The sequence below is a fragment of the Panicum virgatum genome, chromosome 9K, assembly GCF_016808335.1.
Source record: "Panicum virgatum strain AP13 chromosome 9K, P.virgatum_v5, whole genome shotgun sequence".
NCBI classification, from domain to species: Eukaryota; Viridiplantae; Streptophyta; class Magnoliopsida; order Poales; family Poaceae; genus Panicum; species Panicum virgatum.
This window is the reverse complement of record NC_053144.1, coordinates 22,817,978-22,834,425: the sequence shown is the minus strand read 5'-3', so window position 1 is coordinate 22,834,425 and position 16,448 is coordinate 22,817,978. Positions and strand designations below refer to the sequence as shown.

General features: G+C 43.1%; 2 protein-coding genes and 1 pseudogene across 2 annotated transcripts; 2 read left to right on the top strand and 1 right to left on the bottom strand.

Moving 5' to 3' along the window:
• Nucleotides 1-5,815: 5,815 nt before the first annotated feature.
• On the top strand, nucleotides 5,816-9,413 carry LOC120650822 (60S ribosomal protein L23). The gene is made up of 4 exons (XM_039928109.1): nucleotides 5,816-5,955; nucleotides 6,073-6,357; nucleotides 9,014-9,055; nucleotides 9,141-9,413. The coding sequence occupies exons 1-4, from the start codon at nucleotides 5,943-5,945 to the stop codon at nucleotides 9,221-9,223; spliced, it is 423 nt and encodes a 140-aa protein (XP_039784043.1). The 5' UTR covers nucleotides 5,816-5,942; the 3' UTR covers nucleotides 9,224-9,413.
• Nucleotides 9,414-9,439: 26 nt separating this feature from the next.
• LOC120650821 (MDIS1-interacting receptor like kinase 2-like) lies at nucleotides 9,440-12,988 on the top strand. Its single transcript, XM_039928108.1, has 3 exons — nucleotides 9,440-9,580; nucleotides 9,672-10,125; nucleotides 10,362-12,988. Exons 2-3 carry the CDS (start codon nucleotides 9,708-9,710, stop codon nucleotides 10,727-10,729), a joined length of 786 nt encoding a protein of 261 aa, XP_039784042.1. The 5' UTR covers nucleotides 9,440-9,580; nucleotides 9,672-9,707; the 3' UTR covers nucleotides 10,730-12,988.
• On the bottom strand, nucleotides 12,911-14,753 carry LOC120650819 (annotated as a pseudogene).
• Between the last annotated feature and the right edge of the window lie 1,695 nt (nucleotides 14,754-16,448).

Genomic DNA, 16,448 nt, shown 5'->3' with positions numbered 1-16,448 from the left:
AGATAACATAGACCATCCAACTATTAGAACTTGACAAATTTAGCGCTTAGGATGGTTTCAAAGGTAGTTTTATATTTTTTTTAAAAAATAAAAAAAATTCTAACTAGATCTAAAATATCAAAACTAATTCATTTTAAATCAGAAAAATATGAAACTAGTACCAAAATATTTCTAAAAATGTAATCTACATATTGGCACAATATTTGCCCTCAAAACCACCTAAGGGACTAAATTTGCCCGGTTTCAACAGTTGAATGGTCTCTGTTATCCGGTTTTGTAGTTAAAGGTTGAAAATCGAATTTTTGTGACATTTGGAGGTTGTAAACTGCATTGAGCAGCTAGCATTTTTAGTTCAAAAGCATGGGTTGGGTAACTGTTGCTTCCTCTTATTAAGCACGCAGTTGGCCAGGAATTTGACATGTGGAGCTGTGTCTTCTGAGTGTGTGATCTATTCAATCACCAGCCTGTTTCGTGCGGCAATTCTATTTATCGCTCACGCTACTGTAGCGCGAGCTGTCACATAATACAGCGTAGTACACGGATCTACTTTGCATGTGCGTAGCCAATTCCAGCTATTTTTCCTTTTAACCTGTTATTCTTTCTTCCTTTTCTATTCCACGTTACTTGGGTCATCAAATAAAAAGTTTAAACATTTTCTTTCTCAAAACTTTTTGTCTTGTTCCAGGAACATTTCAGTTTGTTTTGGAAACTTTTACTATTTTTGTAGGGAACATTTTATCTTGCCCTAGGAACATTTCATTTTGTTCTCAAACATTTTTCTATTTTTCTATGAAAATTCTGTTATAGAACAATTTTATTTGTTTTAGTATAATTTCCATTCTTGAATGGGAAAAATAAATTTCAAGTTTTTCATGTTCACTATCAAATAAAGAACTAATCAAATTATTACTTATTTTCCAATTAAATTGCATGTGCATATAAAGGTTCTAATAGATCCAAATGGGCCATGTAGGTAATTCTCTTGATACCTGGACGGTGGCCCGTACGTGGTGGGCCTGCGTGCAACAACGGAGGAGGCCGCTATCTGGGTCGATTCGACGCCTACTCACGCGCGTTACATATAGATGCCCCCATGTTCCGTGCTGTCGTTGACGCTCGCTAACGACTATTTCTGAACATCAATATTGTCATAATAAATGGATGAACTTGCATTTATTACACTCATACTACTAATAAATTATCGAATTTCATATGTCCCTCTAGATTTCTACGAGTGCAGATTTTAGATGGAAATAGAGTACAATCATACCCTTTTTGGCCAAAGAGCAAATATCGACCAATCAGATATTGCCACTCAGGCATTACATGGATTGGAGGGCCCACCAGAGAAGAAAACCAACGTGACAGAAGTCAAGACACAACCCATTGACAAGTGGGCCCAGAGAACAGCCCAATGAAAAAAAGGAAGGTCAGTGGGCCCAATGAACAGCCCAATATGTCTTTTACCTTTTCTTTATGTAATTCTCTGAGTTTGTATTAAATGTTTATTTATTTATTCAGTACTTTGGTTCATATGCTCTTATTGTATATGTGATCCTTCTTGTGAGTTATGATTGTCTTGAGTGATTCATATGCATAGACTAGTTCGTGTATCATGGTTTTGTTTCATCTTTCTTAATTGGGCGTTCTAGAACTAAAGCCCCGGATAGACAAGGGTGTCCTTGTGCAAGGCTAGAGTGGTGCTCGTTAGCGCAGGCGTGGTGCCTGAGTTGATGACCACATTTGAATGCAACTCTATCCCATGGTTTGTAGAGGTAGCCGGCAAATGGTGACAGCCCTGTTCGAGCCCTAGTAATCATCCATGTTCGGATAGAGGGGTATGAGGTACATAAAGTCATCGGGTGTTCAGGTTCCTTCTGTTCATCTGGATGCGGTCTCCCTAGTCCATTGATCAGACTTTTCTTTTGCATATGAACGACTCAGTCCAGTTTGCTCATGAGAGTACGATTGGTTATGACTCTAGTTACTCTTAATCTTGCTCTTTCCTCTCTGATGTCCTAGGCAGTTATCTAGTTATACTTGTACGTTCCCTACCCTTTTTATCATGAATATTATCTCTCTGTTCGGATCATTGACATTAATTCATAGTGGTTACTCCTAACTTAACTAAATTCTACATACCGCCGCCTTCCCTGCGGAAATATAAATGACACTCCGGGTTACTCTCGGGTAAAATACTACGGCGGTACTCCATGTGCTTGTGGATTTATTCGTGGCTTATGAAATACCTGCCACCCCATTGACGTCTGTAGCGAAAATGACCTCTCATGCCATATTTCAATATATTGTTTTGGCGATTGATGACACACACAATACTTGGACTAATATGATTGTTAAGATGATCATTCTCAGGCTTTTAGGTTCAAGTGATGACAAAGAGAAGATAGGCAAAGTTAGGCCCGAAGGGCCGCCCCTACCAATGCATGAGCATCGGTGCATCCGATGGTTGTCGGAAGAACCGACGCCATGGTATTTTGGTGCAGAAGGGAATCGAAGCCAAGTCAGCTTATAGGCACCGGATGAACCGATGGTTCAAAAAGGGGCATCGGTGCATTGGGCGTACTGTGTTCCAGAGACGATACAAGTCGCGCAAGAGTCAAATCTTCAGCACCGGTTGAATCGGTGAAGCATCGGTGCTTACCATCGGTGTAATGACGTCAGCTGCCAGTGTTCAACGGCTACTTCGGGTTATGAGTGACCGGATGAACCAACGCTACCCCAGCCAGAGGCATCGGTTCATCCGATGATACGCAGATTTTCTGCTGACCGTTGGAGCAATGGCTACAAGACTTGGTGGCCTATATATACGCCTCACCCCGGCCATTTAAAGTTTGCTGGAGTTGCTGGACATCCCACACACACCCAAGAACATCTCCAAGCCATACAAGAATATCAAAATCATATCCTTAGTTTTTAGCACTAGCTTGTAAAGTGTGAGAGCTAGAATAGCTCTTAGTGAGTGAGATTGCAAGGCCTCGAGCCTTTGTGCTGTGGTTCTCTAGTGAACCAAATAAGAGCTTGGTGTGCCGGCCTCCTTGGAGCTGCGAAGCTCGCCGGCAACGTCATCGACCCTCCGACTTGGTGTGGAGCGGCGACGACATCTCTGTGCGGGGGACGTGGAGACCCCCATCCTTTGTGGAGAAGCTCCTTAGTGGAACCCGGGGCCAAGGTGACCGTGATTGTGTTCACGGAAAAAACTTGGTGGCCGAGTAGCAATACTCTTAGTGAGTGCTACAACAACATGGATGCAGGTGTGCTTTTATGGCTAACCGAACCACGGAATAAACACCCGCGTCAAGAGTTTGCTATCTCCTATCCCGCTCTTTAAGCTTCCGCATTTAATACTTGCAACCTTTGTGCCTTTATTTTCATAGAATAATTTCTTGTTAGGAAAGCCTATAGGGTGCATAACTCTTTTGGGATAAGGGTTTCACACTAGAACAATCTAGTTGCACATCTAGATAGTTTGAATTAGTTTAAGTTTTGTGCAAATTAGTTGGAGCCATATGTCAATTTTTTTTATTAGTACATAATTCACCCCCTCCCCCTCTTAGGTTAGAGCACCCAATCTCTTTCAACGTCTGCGGACGCCATCACTAATTTCCAGTGGTGACGTTGGTAGGCGTCAACAGCCATGCCGGCGCGGGCGGTGCCAGACAACGATGCCAGCTGCGAAGTGTGATCTGAAAAAATAATCAGTTTTTTTTGGAGCGGGTTAATGTGCGACTGGTCGCGCTAAAGGAGTAGCGCGCGACTCTATGCTACAGGCTTTTGGTCGGTCCTGCGCTGTGAGTTGCTAGTCAATTATAAGCTCGCAAGTGATAAAGGAGGAATCAGCGCATGCAAAATGAGATGATGTCGCTTTCACAACTGACATGAGAAATAGAAAAGGATATATTTCCTTAAAATGATCATTACTCTCCCATTGAGTGTTCGTTTTTAAATCCGTTTGCACCATTGTGTTTCTTAGAATAAAATCTACAAAACAAGATCCATATTTGATATCTTTTGAAGTTGTTTTATGCACAAGTCAAGTTATATTAATTGGAAGTTGTAATTTATGTGTAACTAGCAGCAACTTATTCATAAAACTTGTGTACAAATTAATAGATGAGTTTTATTGTCACGATTTAACAACATAAATGGATGTAATGTATCAAACTTATATACAATAAATTAATATAGCAACTTATGTCGTATGTCTATTTTTTCTTGTGATAAATTTAGACAAATGTATCAACTTGTAAATATTGAATAATAAATTATGTATACACAATATCATATAGTAAAATTTGTTAACAACTTATATAGAAATAATATGGTAACTTATATAGATAGTTCATAGAGCTAAACAACATGGATGATAAATTACTTTTTATCGTAATTTATCTATATTATTTATTATCTGGTTCACACATAAATTGTTACACACGTAATACATAAGTAGCTACTACGTACCAATTTGTAAAAAAAACTTTCAAAATATTTGCATCATGTGTCTAGTTTTGTAGATCTCATCGAGAGAAATATAATAGTGCAAGTGGATTTAAAATTGGACTAATCAAAAGAAAATTATCACATTTTAAGCTCAAACAATAAAAAAATAGATGGGCTGCGGCAGTCCAGTTTCTTCCAAGCAGGACGCGAGCGTTGTGCACTACACATATAGAATGCAGTTTTTTATTTTTTTTTATAAAAATATATTTTCGTTTTCGAAATTTACAGAAATATACCCCGGCCGCCCCGCTGCCGGGCGGCCGGGACCTGGTCGCCCCATTGCGAGGGCGGCAGGGGCTTTTCTGCAAAAATTTTCGCTGAGAATTTGCGCTGAGGCCCCTGGAGGACCAGTCGCCCGGCAGTGGAGCTGCCGGCCCCCTAGGCCCGGCAGCGGGGCTACCGCCTCCCAGAGGCCGCCGGCCCTCGTTTGCTTCACCAAAAATTCAGAAAAAAATTCTCGATTTGTCGTAATACTATTTATATAACATATAATGGTCTAACAGTTCATTGGTACTGCAAAAAGTGTGCTTGCATTGCAAGGTAGCATAAACAAAGTTTGAGTACAAAATATGAAACTAAGACGACAGGTCCATAATAACAATAGAGAAACAAGTGGCAACAACTAACCACGCCTACCGTGCCGACCTCTCTTACGTTGTACGTGTACGTGATCTGTAGAGTAGCTTTGACGGTCCGGTGGCCTCACGTCTTTGGCAGGACGGCGTAACTGAGCCAGAGGTGTATGCAAACTGGGATCATCGTCCTGGGCAGGCGTAGCAAACAACCGTGTAAAGTCGTTGAAGGAGGCCTCGTCGTTGTCTTGAGACCACCCTACGGATCACAAAAAACTTTTTTTAAGCAATGTTAAATAGGTGAATGCAATTCTGTACAAATGATTGTACGTACCCTGTGTTGGAGTAAAGTCATCGAAGGAGGCCTGCCGCCCCACTGCCGGCGCGGCCTGGGGGCCCGGCCGCCCCGTTGTCGGGCGACCAGTCCTCTAGGGGTTTCAGCGAAAATTTTTGTAGAAAAGACCATGCCGCCCCGCAGCGGGGCGACCAGGTCGCGGCCGCCCGGCAGCGGGGCGGCCGGGGCATATTCCTGTAAATTTTGAAAACGAAAATATATTTTTGTAAAAAACAAATATAAAAAATATAAAAAAAACCGCCGTATAGAATGACAGGTCGTCCGATAACTTTTTTTTTTTGAGGAACTGTACCCAAATCAGGTGGCTCGCTCAAATCGGACTCAGAGCCCAAAAGGTTTTTACACAATAGGGCCTCTCGTGCAGCCCGCTTCCCGAGCCCAGGCCCAACTACCACCTCGCTTCGCTCTCTCCCTCCCTATAAGGCACGAGCCAGGGCAAACCCTAACCGACCCCTTATCCTCGCGCCGCCGCCGCTCGAAGCGCCGCCGCCGTCGCCATGTCGAAGCGCGGTACGCAGCTCCGCCCAGCTCCATCCGCCCTCCCGCCGATCCGGTTCCTTCCTCCGTCGCTCGTCTCTCGTCTTTGCTAACGCAGCTGCCTTCTGTGTCGGAATGGAACGCGGGCAGGGAGGGGAGGTTCCGCGGGGAACAAGTTCCGCATGTCGCTGGGTCTGCCCGTGGCGGCGACGGTGAACTGCGCCGACAACACTGGCGCCAAGAACCTCTACATCATCTCCGTCAAGGGCATCAAGGGCAGGCTCAACCGCCTGCCGTCCGCCTGCGTCGGCGACATGGTCATGGCCACCGTCAAGAAGGGGAAGCCCGACCTCAGGAAGAAGGTCATGCCCGCCGTCATCGTCCGCCAGCGCAAGCCGTGGCGCCGGAAGGACGGAGTCTACATGTACTTCGAAGGTAACCAATGACGCCTCCTGCTCCTACTGTACCGCTCGATCTCGATGTGCCCAACCGGATCCGTAGCGGGGTCTGCTTTGATGCTTTGTTTCTGATCTGTAGTGTGCTACTCTGGCGTTCTGTTGCTTGCAGTGTATTGCAATGACCGACTTTTCTGAAGCAGACACCTTATCGATTTATCTGCCCTCTGCATGGAACAAGCACCTCACTGCTTGTTCCATTCCTTTTCTCTGTGCGCTTTTAGTGGTATGTAATGACATTTAGTGACGGAAGGACTGCGAGGTTCTTCAGCTTTACATGGAGCAAATTTGCTGTGTTTGCATATTCCTAAGCAAACGTCATAAAAGAAGCTTCTTGGTGTTGAGGCTTTCTTCTTTGTAAGAATTTCTCCACCTGGAAGTGGTCTCATATTCCATTGCCCTAGGTAGCGGCGTTGCTGCCTTGAAACTTTGGGACTGGCCATGAGACATATATTTCTTATATACCACTATACCGTCTCTCTTTCAGTAGGTATCTGCATTGTTAATTTGTTACAGAATTTCGTTCCTGAGATACTGCTGTTATTTGTGCCTTTAGTAGATTTTGGTTACCTTGTTAATCCACTGCCTGTCTGATTCTGTATATGTCTAAACATTTTTTTCTTGTGAATGTGGTTTGCTTGCTCTGATCTTGGCTTGTATCAACCACTTCGTTGCTTCTTTTGTTCCCTTTTCCAGTTGGCTTTTAGTAGTACGGATTGAACAGCACTTGATGACGGAAGGACGGCTAGGTTCTTCAGCTTTTTATGGAGCAAACTTTCTATGTTTGCATATTCCTAAGCTAACGTCATAAATGAAGCTTCTTGGTGTTGAGGCTTTCTTCTTCGTAAGAATTTCTCCACCTGGAAGTGGTCTCATATTCCATTGCCTTGGGAAGCGGCGTTGCCGCCATGAAACTTTGGGACTGGCCATGAGACATATATTTCTTATATACCACTATATGATGTATCTCAGTGGCTATCTACATTATTAGTTTGTTGCAAAATGTCATTCCTGAGATATCATTGTTATTTGTGCATTAGGAAGTTTTGATTAGCTTATTTGTTAATCTGTAGTTTGCTTAATTTTGTATGGTTGATTGTTTTCCTTTGTGAATGCGATTTGCTTGATCTAGCTTAGAAGCAAGCATTTCATTGCTTGTTTTGTTCTTTTGCTTTTAGTAGTATGGATTGAACAACACTCAATGACGGAAGGACTGCGAGGTTCTTCAGCTTTTTATGGAGCAAACTTTCCATGTTTGCATATTCCTAAGCAAACGTCATAAAAGAAGCTTCTTGGTGTTGAGGCTTTCTTCTTCGTAAGAATTTCTCCACCTGGAAGTGGTCTCATATTCCATCGCCTTGGGTAGCGGCGTTGCTGCCATGAAACTTTGGGACTGGCCATGAGACATATATTCCTTATATTTGTATGATGTCTCTTTCACTGGGTATCTACATTGTTAGTTTGTTGCAAAATGTCACTCCTGAGATATCATTGTTATTTGTGCATTTAGAACATTTTGATTAGTTTATTGCTCATCTGCAGTTTGTTTAATCGTGTATGTTTGAATGTTTTCCCTTGGGAATGTGATTTGCTTGATCTACAGGTTAGAAGCAAGCATTTCATAGCTTGTTTTGTTCTTTTTTTCCTTTTGGCTTTTAATTGTATGGATTGAACACTCAATGACGGAAGGACTGCGAGGTTCTTCAGCTTTATATGGAGCAAACTTTCCATGTTTGCATATTCCAAAGCAAATGTCATAAATGAAGCTTCTTGGTGTTGAGACTTTCTTCTTTGTAAGGATTTCTCCACCTGGGAGGGTTCTCATATTCCATCGCCTTGGGTAGCGGCGTTGCTGCCATGAAACTTTGGGACTGGCCATGAGACATATATTTCTTATATACCACTATATTAAGTCTCTTTCAGGGGGTATCTAAATTATTACTTTGCAAAATGTCATTCCTGAGATATCGCTATTATTTGCGGCTTTGCGCACTTTAGGCATCTTGATGAGCTTACTGTTGATCCGCAGTTTGTGTGATTGTGTATGTTACAATGTTTTTCTTCGTGAATAGGATTCTCCTGATCTACTCTTAGGTTATTAGCATTTCATGGCTTGGTTTGTTCTTTTCCTGTTGGCTTTTAGTAGTATGGATTGAATGACACTAAATGATGGAAGGGCTGTGAGGTTCTTCTGCTATATATGGAGCAAATCTTCCATGTTTGCATATTCCTAAGCAAACATCATAAAAGAAGCTTCTTGTTGAGGATTTTTTTTTATTTGTAAGAATTTCTCCATGTGGAAGTGGTCTCATATTCCATCGCCTTAGGTAGCGGCGTTGCTGCCATGAAACTTTGGGACTGGCCATGAGACAGATATTCCTTATTCATTGTATGATGTCTCCTTCGACCTTCAGTGTAGGGCTAGATTATTTGTTTGATACAAAATGTCAATTATCACTATTATCTAGGATGTTTTGAATAGCTTCTTGTATGATCTTTACCGATTCATGAATGAATTAGCTTCCTGCAATGTCTCCCAGAATTTTTAGGTCATTATTTACAAAAATCATGTTGCTGTTAATTCCATATTGTGGTATTTGACTTCAGAACTGAGCACCTGTAAATTGCTTTTGCAGATAATGCTGGGGTTATTGTGAACCCAAAAGGCGAGATGAAAGGTAGTGTGGCGTGCTATTCGAAGCAATCTCTTAATCTTGGTTTCCTGGTGCACAATTGCTCAGCACATGGTTTTTCCTTTTGCAGGATCTGCTATCACTGGACCCATTGGCAAAGAGTGTGCTGACCTTTGGCCTAGGATTGCTAGCGCAGCAAACGCCATTGTCTGAAATCAGGATTTGGGAAAATTCAGAGTTTTGTGTGCTCCTTATTTAGGTGCACCTGATGTAGTTTTGTACCCAAACATCTATTGTAATGTACTTCTGAGTTATCTATTTCTGAAAGGTTATATGATAATTGAACTCAAGTGGAAAGTTTCACACACAATCATGGGAGAATTGTGAACCTAGTCATTTGACATTGGGCTGGCTGGTGCTAACTGTTCTTGTTTTCCTGTCTGCCTTGGGCTCGGACTCCCACCACTAGTGCTTTCATGACTCGAGCTTTCTTACAATGGAAACTTGCAGATTGACGGATCTGGACATGAAAACCATGTGTGATCCCAGAAACTGTCTTTCTATTTAAAGGTATATAATTTGAGACATGCATTATTTTTCTTTTAAACTTCGAATTGCCCTGGTTCTTCTGCATGATGCAACTATGGGCTATTCGCAACAGGGTGAAATAAGATTGGCATACAGAAACAAGAATACTATGGAGACATCGGAAGTGAACAAGAAGAGCTTTGAGAATGAGATCCAGGCACCGACAGAGGCCCGCCACCAGAACATTGTCAAGCTCCATGGCTTCTGCACAAGTGGTGACTACATGTACCTAGTGTATGAATACCTGGAAAGGGGAAGCTTGGGCAAGACATTGTATAGTGAGGAAGGCAAGAAGAAGCTTGACTGGGGTATGAGGGTGAAGGTGGTCCGAGGGGTTGCCCATGCTTTGGCCTACCTGCACCATGACTGCAACCCAGCAATTGTTCACTGGGACATCACCGTGAACAACATCTTGCTTGAATCAGAATTCGAGCCGCAGTTATCTGATTTTGGCACGGCAAAGCTTCTTGGTTCTGCCTCCACAAACTGGACTTCTGTAGCAGGATCGTATGGCTACATGGCTCCAGGTTAAACTCGCATCTATTTCCATGTAGCATACATTGTTGTGAATTTGATTTACAAATATTACATCTGATCTGAACTATTAAGTACTTTAGTAACAATAAGATACCTCCAAGTGCTGAAAAATAATATCACACAAATCAAAATTTCAGATATTGTTCATTCTAATTCAGACACTTTGATAGATAACATTTTGTGATGCAGCACACTAACTTGTGGCAGCTCTGATTTACTCTTACAGAATTGGCATACACAATGAGGGTCACAGAGAAATGTGATGTGTACAGCTTTGGAGTTGTTACTCTAGAGGTGATGATGGGGAAGCATCCTGGTGACCTCTTAACCTCCCTGCCAGCTATCTCTGCTTCAAAAAAAGATGACCTATTACTCCAGGACATACTAGACCAGAGGTTAGATCCTCCAACGGGAGAGCTTGCAGAAGAAATTGTGTTTGTCGTGAAAATTATGCTGGCTTGCACAAGGGCAAATCCTGAATCACGGCTTTCCATGCGATCAGTGGCTCAAGAGATATCAGCTCATACTCAGGCATGTCTTTCTGAACTGTTCCGACAGATCACAGTGAGCAAGCTAACAGATTACAAGAAGTAATGTTTGCCTGTGCAAAGGTGTGCAGCTCAACAAGTTAAATTGAATGATGCACTCATGCACAAGTTGCACAGCTATTGTTTTTGAAGAATGCTGTTTGAGAGGAGTAAGTTTCTCTCAGTTTTAATGCCAAAGACAAGAGTTAGAAAAGTATATTGGTATAACTGCTTCATAGGTAGTGAGCTCATTCTGAAGATTGTCAATGGCAAAAAAGTAATTACTGAAAGTTAGCATACTTCGAATTCATTGTGCTTTGTTCTTTTTCCACCCATCAAGGGATAAACATGTAAGATAGTAGAAAAGCAAGAACTGTAAGAGAAGTGTTCTCTAACCAGTTTCCTTTTTCTTCTCGATGTGAGTGAGAAGAGTTCTCTGAATGGATAACGAATTTATATGGGGCACGGCTTGAATAGCTTCGAGTAAATATTGCATAAAAAATTCCATGTAACACATGCTGATGGATACAGCAACAAAATATTATTAGGAATTAAGGAATACTTATTAGAAATTCCTATATAACAGTTGACTGTAATTCTTTTGGACTTGTTCTCAATACCACATTTTACTACAAAGACAACAAATGTCCTACCATACTTGAGGAGTGAAAACAGTTTGTATTATACATGAATAGTGGAGAACTTAGCATACCTTCATTCTTCAATTTGTGCTGTAGAAAATATAGCTACAGAGGAGATCATTGACTCATTGTTTCCTTTTGAAAGAAATCAATTGATATGCTGCAACTTTAGCATAATCTTATTTCTCTTAATGAAAAGCGTGCTAAGGCACGTTTGTAACTTTAGCATAATCTTGTACTGTATGTGATCAACAAAGAAAACTGAAGACCTTTACTTTGCATCCCAAACTATAGCCAACGTACATCATCTGCAAACATGTTTGGGACCATGACAAGCTTGCAGCACCTCAGTTTGGCTGGCCATGAACTTGTAATTCTTCGACTGAATACAAATGTTGTTCGTGATTCTTGTTTGAACCCTCTTGTTAATCTCCACGTCTATTTCGATTCACTTAATGAAAACCAATGTTTTGCATTTTTCCTTTTGAATTTTGTTCATTCCTTTCTGCTGGGATTTTGCAATATGTGGATGACCATGGACCACAAGTCCTAGTTGGGGATTTTCTTGTGTTTTGCCCTGTTTTGGCCTCAGCTTCCGAGGGAGATTTAGAGTATGATGTCTAGGACATAGCGAACATCACGCATGACCATCTACATGATCCATCCCACGAGCTCCTCAAAATCTCAACTTTTTTCTCACCTTCATAACATCAGTCTTCCAAAAGGTGGCAATTTTTTGAGGAAAATTTGACTGATTTGTTGGAATATTTTTTTTGAATGCCTGCAAAGTTCCATTGCATTTGGAGTTGATTTGATTTAGTTTTGATAAACTTTGGAAATGATTGGCTTTTGTCTGCTCTGAACTCAGACCTGCGTGAATTAGAATTTTGGCGTGGTGAAGCTGCTTCGATCTGCTTCCACAAATTGACTCATGTAGATGGATCAGATGGCTACTTATTCATACAGCACAACCTTTTGCAATTCAACTTACAAGAATAATGTCTTCATGCTATGAGAAAGCAGTAGTTCAGACAATTCCATTCTCATTCAGCCTTTTCGCTTGACAGTGTATCCTGACAAAGCATACTAACTTGTGGCAGCTTGATTTTACTCTTGCAGAATCCGGCATACGTAATGAGGGTCGCAGAGAAATGTAATGTATTTGCTCTAGAGGTGATAATGGGGAAGCCATCTTGGCGACCTTTGATAGATGATGAAATCTTTTTCAAGATCCTCAATTATGAAAATTAGTCTGTAGCCAACTTAATTGTTGCACTTTATTCCTTGGCCGGCCTAATTCCTTATTGTTCTTCCACTGTGTAGGGCTAGATAAGTAACTGTAATATAGATAGTAGTAAATCAACAACTTTAAGAGAAACTACCCTTTCGCCACTTTCTTTTTTTTGTTACTCTTTTTTTTTGTGTGTGTCGAGTTCTCTAAAGTTTTTTAGATGATGGAAGCCGCAGCTCCCAGGATAAATTTTCCTTGAATGGATTATGGGTATATCCTTCACTTCTTGAGAATAGTTTCATGTACATGGTCTTTTCATAATAGTAGCACAGATCAAGTATATTAAAATAAGGACTTGTTATTTTCTGCCAAGAACATATCCGAAAGGAGCATATATGTATTTATTGAAATTAATATATAACAAAAAGTTGACTAGAATCCTTGCTGATTTCTTCTCCATATTACAGCTTAATAGACAAAGGCAGCAAATCTCCTGCCGTAGTTTAGGGCAAACAAGATATTGTCTTGCAGCTCATAGTAGAGAACCTAGTATATTTCAGTCTTCAGCTTGAATTTCTTCTTCTTCTTTTTTTTTTTTTGAAAAGCTTCTTCAGCTTGATTCACTTGTAGAAAACACAGCTACAGAAATGGATCACTCTTTTCTTTGAAAAGATATTGATCGATAGGCTGCAACTTTAGCATAACCTTGTATTGCATGGCATCAACAAAGAAGAAAACAGAATGCCTCCACTTCGGAATGGACAAGATCATCCCACACCATAGCCAAAACCCAAAAACAATTCCAGCAATCACGCAGTAATACAGCCATTGGTCGGAATCTCTATCATTTCTCTTGCTCAATGCAGGTGAAGCATTTGTGCAAGGAGTATTCAAAGGAGGTCCACAGAGCCCAGGATTGTTGCTGTAAATCGATGCGTCATTCAGGGTCTGAAGTTGACTCCCTGTGGGTATTTCTCCAGATAAATGGTTGTTTGAGAGATTCAATGTGTTGAGGGATACCATACTACTCAGGCCTGCAGGAATGGCTCCTGACAGTTCATTCAACGAGAGATCAAGGGACTCAAGAACATTCAAACTGCCAATATTTTCAGGAATTCCACACGACAGATTATTTCTTGACAAGTTTAGAAACCGAAGGCCTTCGAGATTGGTTAACTCTTCTGGAATGCATTGAGACAGTGAATTACCTGACAAATCGATACCTGTCATAAGCTGAAGAATTCTTTTGAATATCAGCTCTTGTCCCTTCCAGATTATGTCGATTCTATCCTCATAGTTAGACCCAGTTAGAGATCCTGTAGAATTAATTATCGGATTCTTCATGGCAGATAATTTCCCAAACTCTCTTGGGATCGGCCCTGTCAAGCTATTGTTGGCCAGGTCTAGCAACTGAAGCTGCGGAAGCTGCGAAATCTCCAGAGGAATTTCACCAGTGAAGTTGTTGGAACTAAGTCTAAGAATTTTCAGAGCTGGAACACCACTTCCAACCCAGGGAGGAATCCTACCAAAGAACTGGTTGTTCCCGATATCTAGAGTGGCCAGAGATTCACACCCCTTGACGACCGATGGGAAGGACCCCGTGAAGCCATTGCCGGCGAGATGGAGTGATTCAAGCGAACAGCTGTGGGACGGTGGGGCTTCAGGGATCACACCTTAGAAAGAGTTGTTGGACAGGTCCATGAACTGCAAGGCCTGCATCTCCCACCAGCAGCCCGGCAGCTCCCCGGTGAGCAGGTTGTTGGATAGGTCCAGTATCTGCAGCGACAGCAGCCTGCAGAAGGCCGAACCGGACTTGTTGGAGGAGGTGTTGCTGCTCAGGACGCTGAAGCTGTCGCCGCTGAGGCGCCGGGCCGGTGCAGCTGCCACCTCGTCGGAGAAGCTGCCGTCGTCGTCGAGGCTGACGTCGAAGAAGCCGTCGCCGTCTAGGTCCATGCTCATCGCCAGGTGCTCTGAGGACAGTAGCAGGAGGCAGAGGCAGATGAGGAGGGCTCGGAGGCCTTGTGCGCGCTCTGCCATGGCTGCTAGCTCTGGATTTTGAGCCTTGGAGACTAGTGGAGGATTTCTGTTCTTACTCTTTGGTGTGGAGGCCACTTTCATGATTAAGTAACTACCACTCATACCAGTGAACGGGTGAAAGGTTGTTGACGACGAACCATGGACTCGGCAAGAGCGAGACCGCGGTGGGGACCCGAGGAAAGCGAGATCAACGACGCCACTACCGAGTCAAGGAAGAAGTACACGCACTCTGTTTCAGACATGGGGCACAGACAAGTCTGAAATCCTGTACAGGTGCAGCTGGAATCTCATAGGCCACTTGTTTCTTTGCCTGATGGCGATGGCTTTGGCATAGCATACGACCATCAGACGCGTCCGACCGCGGCGCGCCTCGGATTTTCCACGAGCAACGCGGGCGCGCTGCCGGCGAGGCGTTCCGCCGTGCGCTCGAGCTGTGCAGCCGAAATAGCGGCGGACGGCGGTGCAGAAGATGTTTAAAACTGTTTCGTCGTCGGAGAGAGCACGTGTTGCAATCAGCTGGGCCTTAAAAGCTCCGGTCGGTCACTTCGGCGTCTCGTCGTCGTCGTCGAGGTCCAGGCTCACCTTCAGTTGTGCTTAGGATAATATGGTTGGAGGAGACAGAGGAAGACGAGGCATTTTTCTGCCATGGCGCTGGGTTTGGGTTCAGCGCAAGTGGAGGTAGTTTTTGCTTGGCGCGGCACAAATGCAAGTTGATTCTTGTAACGGTTACAACCGGATTATTAAATTATTTTGAAAAGTTTGAATTATTAAATTATTACGAACAAAATAGTATATCAATCGAGAATTGCCAACCGTAAGGGGCATCATCCTGCTTGCTGCCCTTCCGTTTTGCATCTGAACAAAAGGTTTATCCTAAGCAATCAGCAAACTGGAAAACCAGAAATCTCCAAGACTTCATGAAAACTAGAGCTCCACTCCAAAGCCAAAATCCAAAAACAAAGCCAAGGATTGCAGAGTAATATAACCATGTAACTTCTTCACGGTCATCAGTCATCTCAGATTTATGCCCATCAGAACATTCTGCACTCAAAGGGAAGCCACAGAGCCCCAAATTATTGCCGTAAATCGATGGGTCAACAAGTGTCTGAAGCTGGCTTCCTGTGGGTATCTCACCCCACAGGTGATTATTCGAGAGGTTTAACGTGCTGAGGCATGGCAGATTTGAAATGCTCTGAGGAATAACCCCTGAAAGCTCGTTCCAGGACAAGTCAAGTTGTTATATTAGGATCAACACAGTGCACGACCAAGAGGGATCTCTTTCTCTTTTCTTTGTTCAAGTACAAGATGTTCCTAGATCTAGAACATAGAGTACACGAGAGTACACTGAGAGGGACAGAGACCTTCTGTACCACCGGTGGAGCTCGAGCCGGTTATCTCGGGTTTGTTGATGGAGATCCGCTCAAAGGCGGCGACGAGTGAAGCAGCGAGGTCGACGCCGGGGCGACGGTGTCGAGGACAGTAGCGGCGACGGCGGGACGGAGTCGGCTGCGGCGGCGGCGGAACTTCCCGCTGCTCCAGCGCCCCTTGTATATCGGCTTAGGGTTTCTGTGGGTGAGGGTGTAGGCGGCGCGGTGAATCTCGTACCGTGTGCCCCGGCCCCTCACCCCCTTTTATTTGGCGCTGTACAGCGGGGGCCCACCAACCATTAAGGGTTGGGCGCCCCCGAACATGGCGCGGATTAAGGGCCTAATAGGCCGTTGGGCCTATTAGGAAGGAGATCAATCCAACATTCTCCCCCTACTTTAACTTTATACTTTAACTTGAAACTTTTTCCTTTAGTTGTTCCATCACAGATTAATAAATAAAGCATGCTTTATCATCACGGTCCAAGACCGATAGACTCAACAGCTACCACA